This window comes from Pavona decussata, unplaced genomic scaffold (genome assembly GCF_977016875.1).
Source record: "Pavona decussata unplaced genomic scaffold, jaPavDecu1.1 SCAFFOLD_29, whole genome shotgun sequence".
Taxonomy (NCBI): domain Eukaryota; kingdom Metazoa; phylum Cnidaria; class Anthozoa; order Scleractinia; family Agariciidae; genus Pavona; species Pavona decussata.
This window is the reverse complement of record NW_028145452.1, coordinates 612,501-637,250: the sequence shown is the minus strand read 5'-3', so window position 1 is coordinate 637,250 and position 24,750 is coordinate 612,501. Positions and strand designations below refer to the sequence as shown.

At 37.8% G+C, this 24,750-nt stretch overlaps 3 protein-coding genes across 7 annotated transcripts in view; 2 read left to right on the top strand and 1 right to left on the bottom strand.

Moving 5' to 3' along the window:
* LOC146484800 (SPARC-related modular calcium-binding protein 2-like) overlaps positions 1 to 24,750 on the top strand; it is a 70,138-nt gene that overhangs the window by 31,267 nt on the left and 14,121 nt on the right. For 2 of the 4 annotated variants that reach the window (XM_085104244.1, XM_085104245.1), the window contains exons 4-12: positions 9,731 to 9,890; positions 10,470 to 10,745; positions 11,233 to 11,298; positions 11,863 to 11,964; positions 12,669 to 12,896; positions 13,974 to 14,195; positions 14,735 to 14,770; positions 15,316 to 15,417; positions 15,966 to 19,412. In XM_085104244.1, the coding sequence (XP_084960370.1) occupies positions 9,731 to 9,890; positions 10,470 to 10,745; positions 11,233 to 11,298; positions 11,863 to 11,964; positions 12,669 to 12,896; positions 13,974 to 14,195; positions 14,735 to 14,770; positions 15,316 to 15,417; positions 15,966 to 16,270 (1,497 nt within the window). In that variant the 3' untranslated portion in view covers positions 16,271 to 19,412. Of the gene's footprint in view, positions 1 to 892; positions 1,041 to 9,730; positions 9,891 to 10,469; positions 10,746 to 11,232; positions 11,299 to 11,862; positions 11,965 to 12,668; positions 12,897 to 13,973; positions 14,196 to 14,734; positions 14,771 to 15,315; positions 15,418 to 15,965; positions 19,413 to 24,750 lie in introns of those variants that run through there. The other 2 variants (XM_085104242.1, XM_085104243.1) reach the window with 2 other exon arrangements.
* LOC146484803 (uncharacterized) lies at positions 5,694 to 8,236 on the top strand. Its single transcript, XM_085104250.1, has one exon. The coding sequence runs from the start codon at positions 5,829 to 5,831 to the stop codon at positions 6,522 to 6,524; it is 696 nt and encodes a 231-aa protein (XP_084960376.1). The 5' UTR covers positions 5,694 to 5,828; the 3' UTR covers positions 6,525 to 8,236.
* The window catches only part of LOC146484799 (dnaJ homolog subfamily C member 4-like), a 31,315-nt gene continuing 26,508 nt past the window's right edge, over positions 19,944 to 24,750 (bottom strand). The window contains exons 7-10 of one of the 2 annotated variants that reach the window (XM_085104247.1): positions 24,468 to 24,599; positions 23,829 to 23,858; positions 22,682 to 22,738; positions 19,944 to 21,827 (exon numbers count right to left, since the gene is read on the bottom strand). In XM_085104247.1, the coding sequence (XP_084960373.1) occupies positions 21,719 to 21,827; positions 22,682 to 22,738; positions 23,829 to 23,858; positions 24,468 to 24,599 (328 nt within the window). In that variant the 3' untranslated portion in view covers positions 19,944 to 21,718. The remainder of the gene's footprint in view (positions 21,828 to 22,681; positions 22,739 to 23,828; positions 23,859 to 24,467; positions 24,600 to 24,750) is intronic. The other variant, XR_014863523.1, reaches the window with a different exon arrangement.

Genomic DNA, 24,750 nt, shown 5'->3' with positions numbered 1-24,750 from the left:
ATATTCATTTTTTTTTAAATCAAATCCGACGAAATGCGACAAAACATTTTGTTGATCAAACCAGAGGTCTCTAGACACGTTAAAAGTAGAATAATCAAAGTTTGATTTGTTTGAACAATCTCCTGAGGACGTTACCTTCCCTGCTGGGTTACCCTCGCGTGCGAGAGGCGAGGTCACAGGCAGCAAAACCGTCGACGCGTCTTCATATCCAAAGCACGGATATTTCGAACCAGGGTACACTTACCGAAGTCATTACCCCGACATAAAAATGCGAATGCCTGCTTTTCCACGAAACCTACACTTCTATTTGCCAAGTAATTCCGAGTCTGAATAGCTCCGATATCAATTCCAATATGTACACAAATTGTGTTCACATGGCATGGGATTCCAAAACAAACGCTGTATTTTGCGCTTCGCTTGTCCGAAATCAAAATCGGGCAGTCAATCCAGTCGCGTTAATGGGATTAATGTATGAGCAATGGTTTGACGCTATGATGAGAGGGTTAATTGGCGGTTTCCCTCTTGCACTTAGAACGACACGCACAGGAAACCTTATGTTTTTTTTTTAAATTTAACAACAATAAAAAATTTTGTTCGCTTAGACAACAAAGCGCATCAATTTAATTCCTTTTGGGGGCACAAAACGTGGTGCAATTCACCTTCTGTGGGTAAATGACGGACGTGCGGGCCAGTTTAAATACAAGATGTTCAAAATACGGCAGTGATAAATGGAGATGAACCAGAACTTATTGGATTTTGTCTCTCGTGGAATCGACTCATCACTTTAGTGGCAATCGGTTTAAAAACAAAAATCCATTTGCGTTCTTCCGGCATTACTTCCCGACAAAAAAAATGTTGTCACGGAACGGTTCAGTCTAAAGAAAACATCTCTAGGTTTCTTCTCAATTGAAAAATCAACCATACAACGAGAACGTGTCATGGGTATCTTGCTAGTTTTCTTTTCAGTTTTTCCGTTTGTTTTTTGTCAAAACTGTGCTGAAAGTCAAACTCTTCGGGCAACAGGAGGAAGACAGCGGCAGGTAAATTGTCGAAGGAAGAACCAACCTTTATTAATACTTCTTAGGCTTTGTCCCAGCTTTCTGAAGTTCCATTTCATTTTCAACGTGCCCTTCCGAAGCTCCTTCCCGCTCTGGACTCCCCGATTGTAAGCCCATGGACTGTATTTTAGTTGTTAGCTTATTTCAATGAATACCACAAACTCAGAATTCCGAAATTTGCTCTCCCCAAATTTAAGCCTCCAAAGTTCAGATGATAAAGTCCTACAGCTAATAGCCTTCTCCTCACCTGCTTCCCCCCCCCCCCCCCCGATTATAAGCCCATGCACTGTTTTTTAGCTGTTAGCTTCCGTGTTAGGATGTTAGGATACTTTTAATGTCAAACCCAGCCAACCTTAAAACGCAAACTACTCTCCAATATTAAACCATCTTTACAGACCCTTTAACCCCTAATATCAAAGAACAAATCTCCTATCTTGTCCCCATGCGTTTCTTATAAAAGTACTGGGGAGACGTTATTAAAATATCAAGAAAATTCACCTTGGGTGATCATATCCTTAATTCTCATGACCTTAGGAGTTGACTAAGCATTGATATTACAAGGAGAAATTTGATGCTGATCACTGTTAGGACTTAACGAAGCGAGGGATGTCCTGCTAGCCACCTTTTCACATCAAGTGGACAGTCCGCATTCGACAAATATACCTGCGTATCCACTCTTCAAACGTTGAGCAAACGAGTTCCTTTACAAGAACGGTCTTGTCAGCAGCTTTTCAGAATAGTAAATAAATAAAATAAATAAATAACTTAATTTAAGTGTCAATGTATTTAGCATGGAGCACTAATTGGAGACACTTTCCAGGTCGAATTGGAATTTAGAAACGTTGGTTTTTGAAGAAAGGGGGAAACCGGAGTACTCGGAGAAAAACTTCTCGAAGCAAGGACGAGAACTAACAACAAACTCAACCCACATATGACTCGAACGACATTGGTGAGAGGCGAGTGCTCTCACCATGCGCCATCCCTGCTTCTCCCCACTAATTACTTCAACGAAGTACTATCCACGTTGTCGGTTGAATCATACAGGTAACGAAAATAAAGAAAATCATCATCATCATCATCAGTCGAATGGCCTTGATTAATAAATAACGTCTTCTAATTAGCAATAGGTAAGAAAACACGCATGGAGGCCAGTGAGGATAATTTTTCTAGACTTGGAGGCTTAAATTTGGGTAAATCAGCTACCACGACGTCAAAGATTCAGAAAAACCTGGCCAAACCTTGTAAACAACTGGAAAAGAATCTGATTCATGATCACACGACAAAGTCTTTAGAGTTGATTTGTGCATTTTATTACTCAATGCATTTCCACTCTATCAAGAAAAAAAAACTGAAATATTTACAAAACAATCAGTATTAGAACTTAACTTAAAGTTTTTACTAAGGTAAAACGAAAGGTTTACTGTTAAAAATCCTAGTAAAATGTTGTATACGTAGATGTTGTTGTTCCGACAACTAAGGCTAAGGCCAGTGACGGCGGGGTGGGACAGTGTGTTCCATCTATGACTGGTTCCTGGTTTCTGGACATCGAAGGTGAATCAAGCACTTGCACGAGGGAGACACAAACTGTTGGCGGCCAGTTTCCTTACCCTAAGGCAAGTCTGGGTTTTCCGATGCATTTGTGTTCAACTTATAAAGCTGCACAATAGCAAATGAACCAGCGAAGCCGATTACTGAGGCGGCGGGCGTCCAAAAAACATAAGAGGATCCAGAATTTTCTGGACACGATTTTTGTTAGTTTTTAGTGACCAAAGGTTAAAACATCGCCAGCATGACACAACGCTGTCCTATTTCGCCACTTATCTTAAGATCACCTTTCAACGATACCCTGTTGTTTTTTTTATTAATCCAAGTAATCATATTTATACAAAAGTTTGATTTTTTTTTTCTACTGTCAATTTAACCACTCAACCAAAACTTGATTTCAGCACGTCATTTTTCCGCCCACTTCACCAGTTTGGAAAGGGAACTACGGTCTGTGTACCGCAAAAAAGCACAGCTGTTTTCAGTTTCGAAAACTTCACTGCTTATGCAATTCACCATAATGTCGAGCTAAATGCACTCTTGAAATCAATTGCCTCTCAGAGATTTTGCGTCGTCAAACTTTCAAGTAAAACCTACCTAGCAGTACTTTCCTATGGTACTAATCGTTTTTGATATTTTTCAAAACAATTTTTGACCTGTGCCGCCTGTCTTAAGCAGTATGCTCTTTGAAGCCGACTTTGAGCGTTATCCTTACTTGTACAGTGCTTTCCTGCAGAGAAAATGGAATGTTTTTAATGTTTCAGAGAAACCGCTTAGACTACATTTGAGAGATTTTTGCACTAAGTGCGGGTCAACGGATGTTACAATAATATTTACAATGAAAAAGACAACAAGTCATTTTTCAGACAGCGATGCCAAATAAAAGAGCGCTTTCACAATAGTAGTATTTAACATTAATCCTTTAGTCTCTCAAAGCGCCGTAGGAAAAAATTCTGTTTAAAGAGAAAACTTAAAGCGTCAGGAAAGTACTGCTCTGTAATCTGATTTTGAACAACAGAGGATGAAGTGTATTTTGAACGGTTCCACTTCGGGTTAAAAACTTAGAGCCACCCTTTGGAGCACCATAATAAACAGCAAATAGTACAGCACGATAACAAAGTACTTCTCGATAGCTTTCATCTTTTTTCAGCGAAAAACCCGGGTGGCGACATGTGTGAAGTCAGCCCTTTTTTTCGTCTTCTTCTGGTACTGTCCAGCAATGCTATGTGATGTTTTTACGATGGAGAAGAAACCTCCCTTGTTGTGTGCTGTAGCCGCTGTAAACCCAATCAACTCTGGCTAATCTCAATCATCAAACTCAAGAAAAGCAAAGAACCTATCCAAGTTCATAGAAGCCTGCAAAACAAGTGTTATTGTTATTGTAATTATTTTTTATATTTTTTTAGCGGAGGCCAGCGCGAGTGACGCGCGACGCGCCCCTCCCGTCGCGCGTAACTCGCGCCACGCGCTCCCCTCGTGCTTGCCTCTGCTCGCCTAAAAAACGCAAAAAATAACGCCTGTTCTACAGGCTAAGCTTGTAGCAGAAGCATGATGAGTTCAGCATTACCTTACCAAATCACGAAGTAAAAAGAAGTCTGAAGCCCTTTTCTGCCATACGTGCAGTGTCTTTTAGTTCTAAGGGATTGTGGGAAACCCCGCTCAAACTCGCGTTGGCGTCGCTGCCGGGGTGGGGAGGGGGAGACGCGACAGGCTGTACGTTAGGCGTAGCTATTAAACAAGGCGGGGGCCGAGAAAATTGATAAATGGAATGCAAAGCGTCGATGTTAAAAGATAGGGTTGTAAAAACAGGGAGCTTTACCAAAATCATCAAAACAAAATCGGGACGTCATTTCAGTTTCTTAGCACGAAAAACTTCCTGCACCAACCCAGAAGAAATTTATTCGAAGATGAAGTTAATAACTTTGGTTTTGCTGAGATTCCTTTCGTTGTTGTTTGGCAAATATCAACGTGGAACTGATGATCTCGACTGAAAATAAATCCTAGAACTCGGATGGATCGTTTTAAAACCCTGAACAAGGGAATCTGTTTAACAGGAAAAATTATATAATTTTATCAACGGTGGCATAATGGATTCAGCGGATTTATGAGGTATATTTTTCTGCGAGTGATTCATGCGTAGAAAATACATCAAATATGTAATTTGGAGAATCTATTATCCCATGGTAAATGGACGAAAACTAATCCAACGGCACAACGGGTTCTTTAGTTGATGGCAAATATTGGTTTCCCTGAGATTTGCTGGAGGGCGTGATTCCAAATACAATATATATGTTTTCAAAATTCTACTATGGTAACAGTGCGGAGGCGAACAGTGAATGTTTTGTCTTTGTGTTGAGTTATAATCTGACAAACAAAAAATCAACTGAATTCTGAAATATGTCAAATTAAGCCTGAATAGGGCCAAAAACAAATTTACGCCTTCAAGCATCAACTCTATCGAAAAAAAATGCGCACTATGCGGTAAATAGCTAGTGAAAAACGGTTTAAAGATTTTTCAGTATTCATCCTAATTTGCCCTTTAAACCGGCGGTCAGTGAATATCGGACCACTCAAACATGCAAAATTATTGAGCAATGAGCCATACAAAAGTGTGTATCAGTTATTAACAAAAAATATATACATTTTTAATTTATTTTTTTGTCATTGATAGATTGCCTGTCGATCCTCTCCCAGACAAGGAACTGGTTGATATATTTATATTCCGTTTATTAGCTTTTACACAGTGAAGTATTTCGTTATTTCGTGACTATTTTTTCCGAAGAAGCAAACATGAAATGCAAGCATTAATTTCGAAACCTTGTCATATAAATGCAAGTGTTTTCGATTTTCGAACATCGAAAAATGCGTTGTTCTCTTGTTTAGCTCACGGGGGCTATAGTACACGTGATAAGATAAAGCACAACGAAGTCAATTTCTTTGGCGTGTTTCTATAGGCTTGCCTTTGCATGATATTAGGGACAAGGTTATATAACCCGTCTGTTGTCTTGGTACTCTGTCAATCAAGCTATTGTGATTTGCCGAGAACGCATGCTCAGAAGCTTGTTTTCGTGAATGACATAATCGCGTGTGTCAAAGGTGTAAGTTGAATGCATTCTACGTTCAGGGCACTTTCAAAAAGGAGGGAAGGATTGTCTGCGTTGTCTGGATCAGGTTTTTCAAGGATTTACAAGCCGTAAACACGAGTCAACAGGCTTTAAAATCTTCGTGATGGAAGAGGAAGGTTTGAGGGGGCAACGCAAAGCGAGGAAACGGTCGCGAAGCGACAGTTCGGATGATTCAACCTTGGAGTGTTCTAGAGAACAGAAATCGGTAACAAACAGCTCGCGCAAATTGACCGAAGGTGTTGGTGTTTATGGTCGCCGAATTCCCTATTTCGGAGAGAATTCGATCAATGATATCCTGAAGGTGGTTTCATTACAATCATTTTCTAATCCCCGCTTGTCGTTGTTAAACGAAGGGGACCGCGATGACGTTCAGGATCACAAGGTTGCGAAAACTACAGAGTCGGATTGCCTGTCGGATTCGAGCGAAGAATTAACGCGCAAAGAGCGCTCCAGTTCATCAAGTGAGGATGCAGTTCCACCTTTGGGACATCCACACATAGTTTTTCCAGCCAAATCTCGCGGAAAAAGGGGCGATTTAAAGAATGGAAACGTGAGCAACGGCAAAGATCAGAGATACTGGGAGAAGAGACAACGAAACAATGCATCTGCTAAACGCTCACGAGACGCTCGCCGCGTTCGTGAACTAGAGACTCAAATAAGAGCCGAATATTTGGAAGATGAGAACTACCGCGTAAAGGTTGAAAACGAAGTCTTACGCGAGGAGAACGCTCGGTTACTCAAAACAATCGAAAGACTTAAGAAGAATGCCAGTTGCACTGTGAAAGATTGCAATGAATGATCATGACCCCTTGAAATAACGTATGTTTTAAATCCAGCGAGCAACAAACTGAAAGAATTGACTCCCAAAACACTAAAATGCCGTACCCTTTAGTTTGAGAATATTTCAACTAATTCTTCCGCCTTGCACAACACAACCACAACCTATTTCTTTGTGCTAGGGAAGTGTGACGCAACCCACGTTCCCGCCATCTTGAATAATAAGTTTATGTTTAGGCGATAACGCGATTCTTCTCAGGTGTCGATAACATACTCTAAATTCTTGATACAGACGAAAGGGTTTTGACGTTGAATTGTAGCGAAATGAGGTCTGACGTCTTTCATGTTGTGAAATTTATTGAAATTGCGAAATCCAGTTTTACCTAAATCGAAAATGTTGTTTACAAGTCGAGAGTTAGTGCACGTGCATGCACATTTCTCTCGCGTGATGAAAATGCCAAAGCCAATATTCATCTGGGTTCGTTTCTAATATGTATTTATGAAGCTACGACTGTTGATTTTCTAACAACTTCATAATTAGATAATTAGATAACGAATAAAGTTAATTGTAAAAAGGTAGAAGCACCCGTATAACGGAAGCAATTTTAAACTGGAAAGCAAGGCTGGATTTTTAAAGTAATGTAAGCACATATATATATATATATATATATACGAAGTTAACTTCTTCAAAAGATAGAAAAACATAAGAATTAACAGCTCTTATCAGAGTAGCCAAGATTTTATCTGAAATGTAGCATTGTTAAAGAGACTCTATGTACAGCAGGTATTATATCATACAGCAGAGCAAACTGAAACAAAAATTGTTTTATCTGTGAGACAAGGATATGCAGACAGTGAATATGCCAAATATTACAATACTCCTGTGCAAGGCATTTTTATCAGTACCTTAAATTGACATACATGTGTAGAAGAGTCCTAGGAATTTGTACTTGACTTGTGCATTGAAAAACAGTAATATAGGATTTCCAGAGTTGAGAAATTGGCTCTTTAAATGTCCTCATCTTTCAATTGGAGGCGTTGTCCACATGAAATCCATGGTTGTTTTCAACCTTGTGTTTGTGTACATGTGAAACCAGTTTGAGTTCATGAAATGACATGTCCTAATTGATTGTACTGTCAAGGATTGTTTACACATGCAATTTTTATTCACTTTTAGCACCAATTTCTGTGGTGACTAAATTGCCAATTCAGAATTGCCTTTGTAAACCATTGGCAATTTTTACTGCAAGTAATTTATTACCTATTTGCAAATTTGTTGCAATGATGGCAGACAAAATGTGATGTGAGCATAAAACATGTCTTAGTACCCTTGGGATCCGGTAAGGCACCCTTGTGTGGACATCGCCACTGCTCTTCTCCTATCGCAACAAAATTTCAATAAAATTGCAGCAAAATTTGTCAGTTGTTGACATGGGTGGTTTGATATTGCACAGCAAAACCACTGCAAAAATTGCACCAAAATCATATAGAAAATTGCCTGTGCAAGTGGCTCTTTGAGCTAGAAAAATTAATGTATTGTCATCTGTATCTTGATAAGAAGAAAAAACATTTAGTTTCGAAGAAATATACCCACAAGAATAAGGAAAAAGTATAAACAAGCAATATGAAGCATGTTTTCAGTGCCAGAAAAAACAAGAGTTGTCATCCCAGAAGTGACATTCTATCTTGTAGCTAGGAATTCAACAAATGATCTGAATTAAAGTTAGAACTACAGCTCTTGTAATTGTTTTTGCCAATTCACTTGCCTTGATACTGAATATAAATTAACTCAAGATCAACAATGTTGTTGTTTACTGGTCTAAAGTCTACCTTTATCTATCGTTATTATCTTAGGTTTTCTTGTAGAGGTGATTCCTTTCTCTTTTGGAGAGTTTAATGATGGGACTCGATAATTGTGGCAAAATAAGGGATTTTTATTAACTCTATTAAGCATTTGAAGAACAAACCTTAAATCTGCTTTTCAGAGCAGTGTGAATTTCTTTGTAAGTTACATTTCAAGAGCGTAACTCTTTTAATTTTTTGTGTTTGGGTATTACCTGGCATGACTAGTGGATTTCTGGAAAAACTTGGGGTTTTTTTGCAATGTTGAACAGAGGTTTTGAGTGGAGGATGTGAAAGTAATGTCTCTGAATACTCCATCAAAAAATTTAACATTTTAAGCATCTTTGATGATACTTGGTAATCATATTCTGGTTTCTATCGACTGGGGGACTTAGATACCCTTTGTTGTAAAAGCTTCTCACGGTCACTGAGCAGAATTATTATTACCTACAGGTTTGGGTTAATTATCTACACCTTCGTGTTGGCCCCATAACACACTCGGAGACCAAAACCCTCATGATGGCCATCCCTAAATTCTGGAAATGTCTCCCTTCGATTCTGACATCAGGAATGAGAAAACTGTTGACTCTTTTAAAAGACTTCTCAAGACTTATCTTTTGCAAATTAGCTTATTTATAATTGATTCATTCTATTATCTTATTCTATTTCAAACAATTTACATGTTATGTAATGAAAAATGCATTTGATCATCTTGTCATGGAATTATATGCAGTACAGATTTATAATTTCTTCTTCTTCTTATTATTTTTAATTCTCCTAACTTATATTATATATCAGGACTGAAAAGAGCAAACACATTTTAAACATTTGTCACAATGAGAGGTTTATTCAGTGAAATAATAAGAAGATAAGATAATAACAAAATCACCAGACCAAAGAACCCTTCAACCCGAAACCAGCTGCGTAAGGAAAGTAAAAAAATAAATATCAACTATACACTGAGGTGTTACAACTGTCACTGGGCTAATCCAGGTTTCAGCTGTAACATCACTATAAAGGAGTCGTCATAATGGTTAATGGGAATTAAGATTATATAGACGTTTTACATGAAGTGGGCGCTTAAAATAGATCAGTTAACCCTTTGAGCCCCAGTATCAGCTTACATATTCGCATTGTTCTCTATGTATTCCTTATGGTGCTATTTTAGATAATCTGTTAAACATGAAGACAATTTTATCTTGACTGCCTTTTTACTTTATTGTTCTAACCTTCATGTTTGGTCTGGTGGTGACACTGCCATTAGGAGAAATTTGATGTTGGTCAGTATTGGGGCTTATGTTGTGGCTAATATAATGCTTATGTGAACAGCAAAAATGTACAAACTGTAGAATACTTAATTCATGAGCTTTATGTTATATTTCCCAGAATGTTGGTGGCATTTGTCGGGCGCAGTGCTCAACAGATGAGTCAGGGGCTCATCCAGTGTGTGGAAGTGATGGAAAAACCTACAGCAGTCGGTGTCTGCTTCGGCTGGCAAGGTGCACTGGCTACCAAGTAAAGATGGTTCACAAGGGAAAGTGCAGAGGTATTAACAGAAGGTTCTTGTTCAAGTTAGTAGTCAACCGTGTCCCATAGGTGAATAACTCTCAAACAGACAATCAGTCATAGTCCCTGCTTAGCTTAGTCCTCTTTGTCCCCAGTGGGACATAAGGTATCAAATCAACAATCTGCTTCTATCTGGGCCTCTCTTGGGCTACGTGTTGTGCCTCCCCCTATGTCAGACCCATCTCCTTCAGCTTTGTTGTCAAAGTTTGCCGCCAGGTTGTTTTGGGACCGCCTTTTTTGCGTTTACCAGGTGGAGTCCATCCCAAAGCTGTCTTGGGTATGCGGTTCTGGTCCATTCTGAGGACATGCCCAAGCCATCTTAATCGTTGGCGCTTGATCTCCAGCACCGTGTTCTGGCTCTTGGTAGTCATTAAAATGATAGTCCCTGACCTGCAAATATATGCAAAATCCGTGTTTTAGGGGTATTTTAAGGTAGTGGTGGTTTTTGTGAGAGCTGAAGGTGTAGCCATGAAATTCAAGCCAGACCTCTACAGTTAAGCACTGTGATACACTGTACTTAGTTCTTATTTTGTTTATTTACATTTTCTAATGTTTGTAGATGCAAGGCAAAATTTCCCTTTGCAAGTTGACAACATGGTTATCCCACCAACGTCAAAGTGTCTCCGTGACAGGCAGCAGGCATTGCAAAATGCTTTATCTAAAGATCTGATAATGCTGGGTGTTTTTGTACCCAAATGTGAACGTGACGGCAGTTATTCCCAAATACAGTGCCTTAATACATCACGCTACTGTTGGTGTGTGGACAGTACGGGTAAAGAAATTCATGGCACAAGAGTACGACTAAGTCGACCAAGATGTCCTTCACTTGCACATAGTAAGTTTGCGACAATAACTAACTGCTATGCATTCCTTACAATTCTACAGTAGCACCTATTAGACCAAGGGTACCCCTTGTCTATTATATTGAAAAAGATCAATCAATGCTGTCCTTGCTTTGTTTCTTGAGATTTTAACACTTTTACCTACAAGTTTGCCACTAGCTGTTCTTACCTCTGTAGACTGTAAGAAATGTCTAGGGTGGTCCACAGGGATAACTAAGGCGTGGAATATCAGAACTACTTTTTGTTTTCTGATCTTTGCATTTTCCTGAGCAAAATCTGACAACAGTGGTTAGTCCCCCAAGCTATGTAAAACAATAACTAAAGGAAGCTTTCCAGAACCTGGGACTTTCTGATGTCTAGTTAGTGGGATCTGGAAGGGGTCTGTATCAGTGCACCCTCTTTTCAAACACTTTGAATTCCTTTTTCAGACATTGTCACAAGGTGTTAATGGCATCTTGCATTATTCTTATTTTTTTGTAGCTAAACCATCCGGCAAGCCAGTGGCAAAAGGCTGGAAGTCAGTTAAACCATGCACCAACTGCAAAGGTAACAATTGACTTGTTTCTCTCACTAAAGCCACTTCCGAAGATTTCTGACGATTTCTGAAGACTTCCGAACGATGCCGAAAATGTCCAAAGATATTCCGACGACCTTTGAACTCTTAGGATTCGAACAGATTGTAGACATTTGAAAGCTTTTGCGATTGTTATAAAGAGCAAAGAAATAATACATAACAAATAGATCTGAAATGAAATAAAAATGTTTTAGAACAACTTGTCCGAATTTGTGAGTCAGGCGTGAGAAATTGTCCTTGATGTGTGAAATTGATGTCTTTAGTCCGCAGGCATGAGACTCACGCATAATGCATGAGGGTTGGCAGGTATATAGTTTCTTCAGGATGAAAAAATGATTTAATTACTTTATACTACTAACAGTAATTTCCAGCGGCATGATTACCTGTCGCTACTCAATCTGTTAATTTTTGTAAGAAACAAACAAAGTGGAAACAATAGATGAACAATGGTGTGGTTTGAATATATTACTTCAATTTTTAGAGGAAAAACAAATTTTTAATTAAAACTAACTCAGAACTGATCCATATTTTTTCAGGCTGTTCAAAAGAGCTGCGTGTTGGTTTTAATGAAAAACTTGTGAAATTCTTGGCCAGAGAATTTATGGAGTATGTTCAGAGGTCTTCTACAACCTCTGCAGGTCAGTTCAGATCAGCTTAGGTTTCCAGGCTTGGAAAAAATCAACAAACTTTCACATTTTAAAACAGAATTTGTTTTTCACAGTACAAGACTAGTGGAAATTTAGAAAAGGTTGTCCTTAACCCAAGGCATTGCCCCTTATAAAATATTCTAGTAATACCCATTTTTTTTTTCTGTATTTTTGGTGTCTGTCACCCACCCCAGACCTCCAGGATTGACTCTGTCAATTAAAACATTTGTGAGTTTGAGTTTTGGCCAGGGCAGAGAGGAAATTTTTTTATTCTTTTTTTTTTCTACTGAATACCAGGTAACATACTGGCAGCCCAAGCTCACTATTCAATATTACACATGACCATGAAGTCGATGCATAGACTTTGTGCTTTTTTTGATTGATTTTGACCGTTGAAGACTCAAGCAGCTTGAAACCGTGTGAGTTTCCAGGGATATTGCGTGAAAATATGGAAGAACAAAATATGATGGAGACATGTCTGAGGGATAGTCTCAGTAAGTCTCAAGCCCTGGTAATGTTCTTGGTTTTCCATTCTGGTGTCTAGATGATGCCCCTGCAACAGGAGAGTTGGGTGGGGCAGGGGGTACCTGTACAGAAATTATCACAATAATAATACGATAAATTTATTATTGTATACATGTATGAAAGGATAGCAGCTGTTTTCATTTTATCCTTTTTTATGCTGTTTATTCTAGGCCAGTCTGACAGCATGGGGAAGGTTCATCTTTTACTTTGGAAATTCACCCATCTTGATGCCAATGCTGACTACATGCTGGAAATAAGGGAACTCCATGGGTTTTTGAAGACCACTAAAAAGGCAATTCATCCCAAGAAATGCAGCCGCACTTTTGTAGCCTACTGCGACAGAGACAGAGACCATAGGATATCACTTAATGAGTGGTATACATGTTTTGGAGTCAAAGGTGGGATTTATCTTCAATCTTTTGTATAAGCAAATAAGTCTGAATGTATAAAAAATAATATAAGCAGTTATCTAAATTCATACATGGTTGATGTCAGTGAAACGATTTAAATGGATGAGTATCTTGGGCATTATTTCAGTCTCATCTCTGCTGTCGTGTAGTGACTTTAAACAAAAAGCTTTACTCTCCATTGTCTGTCTTCATCTTTTGAATAAATTCCTGGGCACTGGCCCCAGGGGGGATACTCGGGTATAAACGTGACGGGGGGGTCCGACGTATTTTTTTGGGTCTAAAATTTTCAACTTCTGTATTTTTTTGAGTCTAAAGAATCTGTGCGTATTTTTTTGTGTTTGAATTTCTGTAAGGCTAATAGTTCTTACGCAATTCAAGCCAAAGTTCCCACAGGATCCAAAAGCATGATTCGAATAATCTCCAGTCTTGTATTTTTTTGGGTGCACAATATAAGGTCCATGTATTTTTTTGGGTTCATAATGTTAGGCTCCATCGGACCCCCCCCCCCCGTTACGTTTATACCCGAGTACCCCACCTGGGGCACTGGCCGGTGAATAGGCCATCTGAACCTGTTGAAATGTGAAGCTGGGGAGTCATGTTGCAATAAAAATCCAAGCATTTTAGTTCAGATATAAAACTTATAGAAAAAAAATTTAACACCGTTGCATGTTATAAAATATTTTAAAAATAAGATAGTACACACACTCTCATTGGTTGATAGGTGTGTTTAGATGACAGTATGTAAACACGGTTGTGACATGATGGTTTCTGTGAAATATTGTACAAAAGCAATACATGTAGAAGACTTTTTCCGTGTTTACATAGCCTCATCTAATCATGAGAGGGGTTGGGAGAATTCGAGACAGTTACTGTATGCAAACCTGAGACTTCTCCCAAACCCCCCGAGTGAAAAAGGCCTCTATTGCTTAATATTATTCAGTGCCCCATTTGTTACTTTGGTGCTTGGTCATGACATATGTTTAACCTTATGGACTATTTATATTGGTTGTATTTGTTTTTATTACATGCAGATGTTGATGTTTTGTCTAAAATTCTGATCAACAGAAATAAAGAAGTGTACTGGAGAATACCTTGCGGCGTTGAAATCAAGCCCGCAGTCATCAGGCTCAAATCAGCCATACCTTCCACGCTGTGCCAGCGATGGCTCCTTCTCACCCACTCAGTGTCATTACTCAATTGGCTACTGCTGGTGTGTTGATGTGGATACAGGCAAACCGATTCCTAACACAACAACAAAATCAAGCTCTCTCGATTGTTGGAAGTATAGTAAGTTGGATTTTTGTTTGCAAACATTGTATTCTTGGTTTTTGTGGTCATTTGATATAACAGCATTAATTAATTAAAAGAATAGTTGGTCAGTTGTGTTTAGAAGTGCAGGGCTTGAATGTCAAGTAATTTTAACGTTTCTAAACGTATTGTCTACATTTTCACAACTCAATACTTGTTTATACACTTGATTGAAGAAATGTGGTCGGGTAAAAGGTATAAACCATCAAGGATAAGACCCAACACACTGCTTTCTGGGAAACGTTTGACCCATGAGCTTATTTACAATAATTTATTGTTCTTGTGAGAAAATAAAAGTATGTGCAGACTTTAAGTTGTTTATTGGCCATTTCAGGAATTTTTTCTATGGATAATCATTATTTCTGTTGTAGAAGATTATTTTAACTGGGGATTTCTACCTGGAATCATGAGTTAAAAATAAGTTTACTTCTGAAAAATGTCCTTCAAAATATTTTTGCAAGTGTCAAATTTAATGATGTGTATTTAAAAACCTTTGTTTATTAATTTTATTTTTTCAGTGCCCAATAAAAATTCAACAAGCACAGCAAAGAAAGGTAGGTGAATAATCCTGGAATTAAAATGTATATATGGAAAATGGTCAGATTTTTGACAATGGTATTTTTTAGAATTATTATAAAAGAAACTTCCCAGGTTTAAGTATGGAAAATGTCACTTTCAGGAATTAAAATTATAAAATTTCCCAGGGTAGCATGCCCCTGGACCTCCATAGAACCCAGCACGTGCATGCGCCAGTAAAATATCTTCACACCCACAAGATCTCATCAAGTTCTGCTGTAGACTGGCTTAGAACCTCTCACTTTTGGCACTCGCGTTATTGGCAAACAGTCACATTTTCCCTGGATCCGCACCTGTTATTCCAAGTTTCCTTGTCTACTCAGATTAAGAATCATCAACAGGAAAAGATTTACTGGAGCAGCATTTTTAAAGGGATTAATTTTATTAATAATAATTTGATATGACTGTGGGATCCCCATAGTGTCCATATACATACATACATAGGTAAACGATACCTTACAGTAATAAAAATGTTTTAAATTTGGTCCTCATTGATTTCTTTGTTTATCTCTACTTAATGTAGAATGTGCTCAAGATTTGTGGACATCATTTAGAAGACATATGATAAAGTTATTTCGAAAGGAAGTCGAAGAAGATTCACCTCCAGACAACGAAAATGAATCAGGTACAGAGAATAACAAGAAAAATTAGTCAGTTATTGATTAATAAGACAATAAATATTAGAAAATATGATGGTGCAGTTATGGCTGAATGCATGGCAAGAATGTGCAGACTTTTCAGTTATGGCTCTCTGTCCTCTTCACCCTACCTTTATGGATCGGAGTGTGGGAAGGAAAGTGGATCTTCTTTAATCTTTAATTAGCATACATGTAATTGCCTGTAGCAAGCTAATCCAGCAGTGGGCGGTCAGAACATGGATACTCATAACATTGAAAGCAAAGATGAAAATAAAGTACATAGAAAATGAAAATATTAACTTGATAATGAACAAACTAACCACGCGCGGATACAAAAATTCTTGCGCTCCTTGCTCCTGGAGGGTGCGGGGAAGCCTTGCTGGCTGTGGATGTGTTATAGAGCTGGGGTGCTTTCCATTTTAACATTAGTTTTAGGTTGGAAACTTTAAATTTGGGGAACTCAGAATTTGTTCTGAATATTTCATCCAAGTTGTCATTCAACTTAATCTTACTTATATTGTTTTTGTTTTCACAGAAACCTTAATAAGAAATCAGCGAAGGAGTGCTAGGTCTGGAGATCTTCGTCTTTTTGGTTCTTTCCTTACCGATAACCAGGTGTTAATCTGGAAATTTAATCGTCTGGATAGAAACAGAGACAAATTACTTGTTTCAAGTGAATTCCTTACACCTCCCATGAAAAAGTACCTTGGAAGTGTTAAAAGAGGAAGAAAGTGTGGCAAAAAGCTATTAAATGATTGTGACCTTGACAAAGACAGAGGTTTATCAATGATGGAATGGACTCACTGCTTGCGGACAAGTAGAAGAATGCCTTTGCAATGAGCTCTGGTTGACGAATAACAGAGGACCGCTTGCAAATTCAACATCTGTGCGCAACCAGGGACTGTGTTCCTAAGGGAGGGATCACGAAACGTTGCTCAGTCACTTGGTGTTGCTGTGCTACGAATGGTTCTAAACAGAGATCACTAACATCATTGAAATACTGAGAATCAGTCAACTACATTTGTTCACATATATTGTTGATGTTAAAACTTTTATCACATTTACAACTTTTATGTCTCGAAAGTGGACAGTTAAAAGAGGTTAAAAATTAACAAGATGTTAAAAACTTCCTACTTGAGTAAAAAATAGTAAAGATAAGAATGTGGTACTAGCCAAGGAACATACTGTAGGATTTAATCCACAGATTGAACAGAATGTCATTTTTTTGTCGTGAAAGGGATGACTGGTCATCAAGGCAGAATATGAATAAAATAATTGTCTGTCTCACGATGTAGTCAATTGAGTTGTAAATTGTGACGTTTTGACTACTTTCTGCTAGAGCATCATCATTTGACTTCAGGACTGACGAAGACTAGCAGTAAGCAGTAGAAAAAATGTCACAATATACTACTCAAGGAATACATTGTGAGGCAAATGATTATTTATATCTCGTTTTTTGTTTTCATAGATGGTTTATGAGCCTCTCTGCAGGGGGTATTTGGACAAGCTAACACTGTCTAATCTGTCCCAAAGATATTTAGGGTGAATTTTGCAAGCTGTTGTTGGCTTTCTGAAAATCCTAGCTAGCCTAATTTCACTTCCCCAGAAAGCAAAAGAGATTATTATTTGTCAAGTTAAAAAACTTTGATGTGATATTTCAGCAAAGATGTTACGTTTCCACCATAATAAAATCTGAAATGCCAACTGAGGTGATTTTGGCCCTGAAACTGAAACCCATAGGCTGTTCCCCTTTAATAAGACTGTATGCCTTCTAAATTAAATGCCTAGTTATCCTTCTTCTCAGACAAAAAGGGAACTTTGTGCACATTGACTGACTATTCTTACATACCGTATTTTCTCGATTACATGTCCCCGGTGTTTATTTAAAATTCGGCAGTTTTGACCGGGCGTTTTTTCGAGGCCGGCGTTTATTAATGAAATGCGATTTTCAGCCATTTTTCCAGGTTGATTTATTATTACCGATCCTCGGAAACCTAGGGGCAGTTTGTTAGTGCTGGACGATTTTTTTCGCTGTGCAGCAACTATCCCAGTTATGTTACGCGGGTATTTTTCCTTTAAACGTTTATTAAAATATCGAAACAGCATACCGTACTTGGTATGTCTGACAGTGCCATTCATGAGGTTACTATTTACTTGTAACTGGTCCTTGTGACCTCGACCCCTAATAAATGCCGGGACCCCGATCAAACGCAGAGGCCCCGATTAAACGCACCCAGCATTTATTTAAGAATCGGCAGTTTTGACCCGGCGTTTATACGAAGCCGGCGTTTAATCGGGGTCCGGCGTTAAATAGAGAAAATACGGTAATTATAGATATCTGCATCTTAACATTTCAGTATATATTTATTAAACAGGTTAAGACATTGTTTAACAAAGTGATCTCTTTTTTTCAACCAATGACTATGTCAGACACCAATCGCTCAGTGAGCTTAGTGGCCAGTGGTAAATATAAGGTATCTGAAGATACCTCAACACATAACAACAGAGACATTTTATTATATAATATATAACTGAACATCTAGGATTCAACCTACCTGTACACATTAAGCTTTTAGTAACATTAATTTATACACATTTTATTTGTATATTTCTCATTGAAACAGTAGCCCTTTTCTTGAAAATGTTACAGTTCAATTAGAGGGTGATTATGACAAGTGAAAATTCCTATTTTTCTGCTGCAAATATGTTGCTATTGTTGTGGATATAAAAGATAAATTTATTATTAAGTAGTAACATTTTAGCAAGAATTAGATGAAGTGTATACAGTTAGCTATCAAAATGATACCTTTTTGTTTCACAGCAAATTAAAGTGCGCCTGAACATTGCCACTTTATTTTTTAACTTGCTGGTATTAAATGCTTTTAATTTGGATCCTTTGGTCATTCTTCAAATAGACAGCCTGCAAAAGAAAGATACCTTGTTTAATTGCATGATGGAGTAAAGTCAGACACCAAATATTAACAAATAAACAAATGTCTTCTAATAACCATTCACACTTTGTCCTAATTTCAGTCAAACAAAAATAATCCATTTCCCGTAGGGGTGGGGGGAGGGGGGGACTGAACAAAGTTTCATACAGGGATCGGGCTTGGCCCAGAATTATAACCACTTAACCTTTTACACACCAACTTACCGAGCAAAATAATACCTCTTTCATGTATGTACACACACAGATTTTATTCCAGTTCCAGTCAAAGGCTCTTATTCTTTGCTGGTTGTTGTATCCTGCTTTGGTTGATGATGATGATGATGATCATTTCCTACATGCGCAAGAAAAACCTTTGGTACCCAGGGTATCTCCACGTGAGCTCTGTATAATTTTCTGTCAAATGTTAGGCCAGTTTTTCATTTTGCTGTCTGAATTTTTGGATGTGGACTTCAATTTTGTTGGAGAACATCACTGTGCTTTTTGTCCTGCTGGTTTATGCTTAGTTTTTGAGAAACATGAGGCCAAATTAAATCAAGTCAGCGAAATTTGACAAAAGACGTTACTGTATGCTGTCTCAACCCTTCACATATTTTATAGAATGGTGCCAGGTTTGATTTGAACTTTTATTTGTAGAACCAATCATTGTAAGACTCAGCTACAACTGAACTTCACCAAGTGGCAATGACACAGCACACTTTTATATATTATTGTTTGCAGAAACTGTCATTTTGTACAGTATTGTAAGGTAGTACACAAATTGTCTTTACCATCAAAATATAGAGACAAAATTAATATTGCACTTTGCTTTCTAAGAGAGTAATTTAAAATTTAAACATCTAAGAAATTATATGTCAAAGGATGTATATGAATTTATTTAATATATTAATCCTTTAAACCCTAAATGTAAGCAGTAATTCAATACACAAGTGGAAGGTCACGAGAAAGGTATACAAGTAAGGAGAATCTGTATGTTAACCTTGTTATAATAATGACCAGACTCTTCAAAATATTACTGCAAAAATTAGAACAGTACTCGTCTGTGTCTTTTGTTTTTATTTAATTAAAAATTCTGTAAGCCATGATTGGATGGTAGGATGTCCCCCCCCCCTCACTTCATGGTATTTGGCCCTTGCAAACAGCCTAGGTTTTTAGGGACTCCGAATACCAAGTTTTCACCCACCCAAATTGCACCACCACCATCAACTACAATAACAATGATACAAGAGCATTCTGCAATGTGCAGGGATAGCCTCACATAATTTCAGAAATGTGCAAAAATTTTACATTCAATAATCACAAAGCTAGTGTGAAGTTCTTACTAGACATGCACCTGGAAGATGGCTTTTGATCAAAGATAATACTATAAAGGAAGTTCATTCTAAAGATTTCAACCCCAGAAAATCCTGTTTTAAAGCCAAATAATTTTTGAAAAGTTTAGAGCTGTTTTCATCTTGGTTTACTGATAAAAGCAAATGTTGCACTGGCAACGTCTATGCAAGCAAAAAATCACTAGTGTAGCAGTGCTGTAAAATCTAATAATTGCAAACAAAACCATACACTGTGTTCAATAACATAGCCCTTTAATTCACCTTGATGTGTTCATTACAAGTCACAGTTAATTAAATGAAGTGCTAACAGAATGACTATATAATTTGAAATTATGTCATTGGGAAACAAAATGCCATTACTGGTACTGTTATTTCCAAAGGAAAGGTTAAGAAAGTCATTCAAGGGCAGTATATGTGGTAAATCAAATAACCAATTCAATGTTGAAGGAACAAGGAGAGCAGATTTACATATACAGGACCATGTCAAAAATATATTTAGTCAAAAATATTAAGGCTCATTATTTTATTCATAAGGAAAACCCTGCCAGTTTCATCTCAGCTTTAAGATGCAGCACCAAAACATAATTTGGTACCAAACATGGTGATTGATCACCAAACTATATATTGAAATTTTACTTTCTGATAAATATAAACTAGAGCACTCCAATAGAGCAGTTGGTCACCAAAGTTTGATACATGAATGAATAAGAAACCACATTTTCTTATTAACAATGCTAAGATAATCTGTCAAACATTCAAACCTGAAATTTAACCCAGGTCACCAATAATAATTATGGTTTCAACTACAGTAGCCAATCATGCAAAGATTCTTTTGATCTGCACTTACGGTGGCCGAATACAGTTTTTTAGTGTACAGATGTTAGAAGACGTTATTTGGAAACTATGTATTTCTGGAAGCCCAAAATTGGTATGGTGTAAGACCAACTAAGAAAGAATGCATTTTCGTACGTCTTGTTGAGCTAAGTACCGTTTCCATGGCAACGCAGCCAACTATTAAACGTCCATAAATAGGTTTCCTTTATTTTTAGAAAATGTACTCATTAGATTTTTTCCATTTTTTGTATCCAGAACAACTCACAAAACACTGACACAGTTGCACTATTTTCATGTAATTTTGACAGAGAGATCTCCTGCAAATATTGATTTTGTATTTTAATGTTTTGTGAAGATAATCTCTGTTATATTTAGGTTTCTCTTTGTAGGCGAGTTACACTTTTAGGGAACTGTTTTCATGCCAAATTTCAGGGAATTCTGATGAGCGGTTCCTTAATAGCAAACAGTTCATTTCCACGAAAACAACCAGTCGCAATTTTTTGGTCAAATGGGCATGCGTGGTTTTATTTGGGTTTCATGGCAAAGATGAAAAGCATGCGAAAGGTCTTGGTGAATGTTTTTTTTGCTCGGAAAGAAAAGAAAAAGAGACCAGAAACAAGAAACTTAGTTATTTAGGATCAAAACTTAACTTTATTATCCATTTCATGTGAAATTGAGGGATCACTTTATCGACCACTGTATTTGCGTACCACAACCCTAGCGCGCGCTTAATAGCATCACTTACAGAATCTGTAAAGCGCGCGCAAACTGTGTTCAGCCACCTTAAAGATCCATAATTTTTGGTTTTGGTGCTGTGTCTCCAAGATTCAATTTACACAGACAGCAAAGTTAATTTAAATTTATAAGGACATCTGTTTTCGAATTCCATGAGGATTTAATTCTTTTGTACACATTTTAATTGGCCTACCTTACATCATTTCTCAAGTTGTCGTCATTTCTAAGAATGTTTGCACTCAAAAAAGGCCATTCAGGCTATTCAAATGCATACAAAAGAACACCAGGCCATTTTCTGCACTTCATCTATATCACCACTTCCTAGATACAGTAAGATGCCATATTTTTTTCCAGATAAAAAATATTGCGCAGAGAAGTACACTCTTCACTTCCCTTTCTCCACACTTTCTTCGAGAAGATGCTTACGTCCATAAACAGTTTTTATTTGCTTTTCTCGTCAAATGCCTGCAGTGCTTTTGTAGCAGTTACTTTTTCAATTCCACTGTGCTGAGATACAAGATGTTCAAGTTGGCGTTTTAGACCATTGGCTCTGAAAAAAAAAAGTTTAAATTTACTGTGGGAAATTATAAGCCATTAATTAATTTCTGCACGTTCTAATTATTAGACAAAGCATGTCACATGTTTTTATTTCAGAATTCTTAATTGTTCAAATTATCTGTTTTTGCTCATTTTCAACATATTTTTTAAGCAACTGTCGGTAGGGGATTTTATTTTTGGGGTGTGGTTAAAAAGGGGATATAAAATTTCTTGCATTTTTTCAAAATCCCCTTTTCTCCTCATTCAAGCTCATTCCCTCTTAATACCCTCATTCACAAATCCACGCATTTGAATCCCAACCCTCTCCCATCTAATACATCTACGCTACATCTAGTTCCACACAAACAAAGCGTATTAATCTTGGAAACAGCCATGGAAAGGGAGCAAGCAATGATGTCAGAAACGTTTTTTACTCTTGGAAAAAAAAAAGCTCGTTGGGTAATGGGAAAAGAAGCAACTTTTTTTTTCAAAATTTAAAGATATTTGCAGGGTTCTCATTAGAAGGCGGGACCCGGGTACCAGTACCAGGATACACAAGAGTACGTACCTGCCCTCTTTCAAACTGAACATAAAGAAGTTCACTTCAAGTGTAAATTTTCTGGCCAGCTACTCTCCTATAGGTGCCCACCTACTTCAAAACTTATTGAAACCCCTGTATTTGCATACATGTTTGGCCCAAGAGCTAAATGAGCTCATTGGGGGGGGGGGGGGGGGTGGGTGGGAACTCTATTCATAGTGACATCTTCAAGGGATAAACAGTACAGTTAGACCCATGATTGACAAGGACAATCTATGGTGTGAAGGGGTCACAAAATACAAATTTATACCCAATTATTCTGCACCAACCTTCCTCTTTCCTTGGCTTGAGCATACAGCTCATGCGCTTTTCTGCTTGATTCTTCACGGGCCGGGGATTTTGCGAGCTCACATCTGCGAGCTGCGAGCTGCGAGCTGCGAGAAAAAAAATTAAACAAATAAAAAATAAATAAATAAATAATAATAAGCAAATATCTCCTACTGAGGCTGAAGTGTCGTCTATTTTGTTAAAAGCACCGGACAGTCTCCCGGAAAAGTATCGCGGAAACTGGAAGCAAACCACGGCCTACGTGGCAGTTAAAGCGAAAACAACCAGGGAAGTATGAATTTCCGAAGGTGAGCTTCATATCGAGGCAACAGCTCTTTGGAAACCGAGAGATAGAGACCAACCAATTTTAAAAACAGAAATTTCCGATTTTGCATCAATAAAGATTGTGTTCGTCAAAAACCACTACGAAGTCAATATTTGACACCATGGAATGGTGAAGAACTGACATTGCCATGGACCGTTAAACTTTCCGATGAAGATGTCGAGCACATCCGCAAAGCAGGATTTACATATTGAAACTTAAAATTAAAAATGTCCAACAAGACAATACGAAGGAAACTACGATGATGGTTCAATTTATTGTTATTTGAATGTAAAAATTTTTGAACAATGGTCTTCCTTCAATAAACTGGTCGACTATCAAAGTCATTTTACCTTTGAATTCAAAGGTCCACACAACGCTTCCGTTTGTCTGGCCATTTTCTTATGACATCTATATTTATGAATAAACCTAAAATTCGAAGAGAAACGACCCTCGTTACTGTCGGAATTAGCGGCAGCCATTGGGGCTCGCTACTTTAGGGGAGCCAAAAAACCTCATATAACGTTGATGCGACTAAGGTTTTTTTTTTTTCTAAATGTTAGTGAAATATTCGTTGAAAACAGTAGCATCCCTCCCAGACGTATTCCATTTCGTCACGCAATCTTTCCCTCCAATCTTTGGAGAGAAAAGCGGGGCCAAACGAGACTCCCGTCGCGCTCTCCTCGTGAGTATTTCGAGGATGATACATCAATTCGCGTAAATTTTATTTTCTTGATTTTTTTTAAATTTATTTATCTTTTGTTCGCAGCTCGCAGCTCGCAGCTCGCATTATTTCAGCTCGCGTGTTCCCCACATTCGATTCTTCAGCTCTGGTTTTGTACAGTTTATGTCTTGACCTGTCACAGGGTGATAAGAAACAGACAAGACAATAAATTCTTCCAAATAAAATTACTTTTTGAAGTTAATTCTGAGCATATATTCATTCACAATAAGCAGTTTAAAAGGTTTAGAGACCAGGGGGTCCATTTCATGAAGCCATCTGAGGATAATCTTGTGTATTTGTTTGGTTACAAAGACCTATTTCCTTTTTCCGAGTATGTTTCTGTCACTCACTGAATAATATGTGTACATCATTCTTGTTCATTCACAAGCCTTAAAAAATACCATCACATCTATTCCATAGCGCGCATATGCCACACATTGACATTCAAATCCTAGCAGTATGTAGGATGTTTTTAATTGTAATGTCTTAGGTTCGGTTCTTGATAGGAGCACTGTGTCTTGGATTTCCTTATTCCGAGTATGCCTGTGTCACTCACTGAATAAAAAATCATTCTCAAAGACCTCCGGTTTAGAACCAGTACCTAGGAGTCATCTTGTCTTAGCTGAGCTGCCATTCTAAATCTGGTCCAAGGGCTCACCACAGACCTTCCCACAAGCCGAATGAAAGTCTCATATGCTAATTAAAATATCTGCCTCCCAAAGGATTATTTCAAACAACAAACCTTATAATCAAATAGCTTGCTGCAGCACCAATTTCCGTGAAGACAAATATTCCTATCATCACTGCTCTGTTGTGTTTTTGTTTTTGTGCATGATTTACAACCGGTGGGGTAAAGCCATAGGTTCTTGATTGTCTGTCATGTTTTGAAACAAAAGATCAGAATTATTGACAAAAACAAACATACAACATTCAAATGATTTAGTTTGAATGTGGCACTGAAAGGTTGGTGGGAGGGGTGAGAGGGGTTGGGTTGACTTCAGGAGGTGAAAAAAAAAAAGGACAAA

Excerpts from the sequence above, each read along its gene's own strand:
- LOC146484803 (XM_085104250.1), top strand. The coding sequence starts at position 5,829 with ATGGAAGAGGAAGGTTTGAGGGGGCAACGCAAAGCGAGGAAACGGTCG.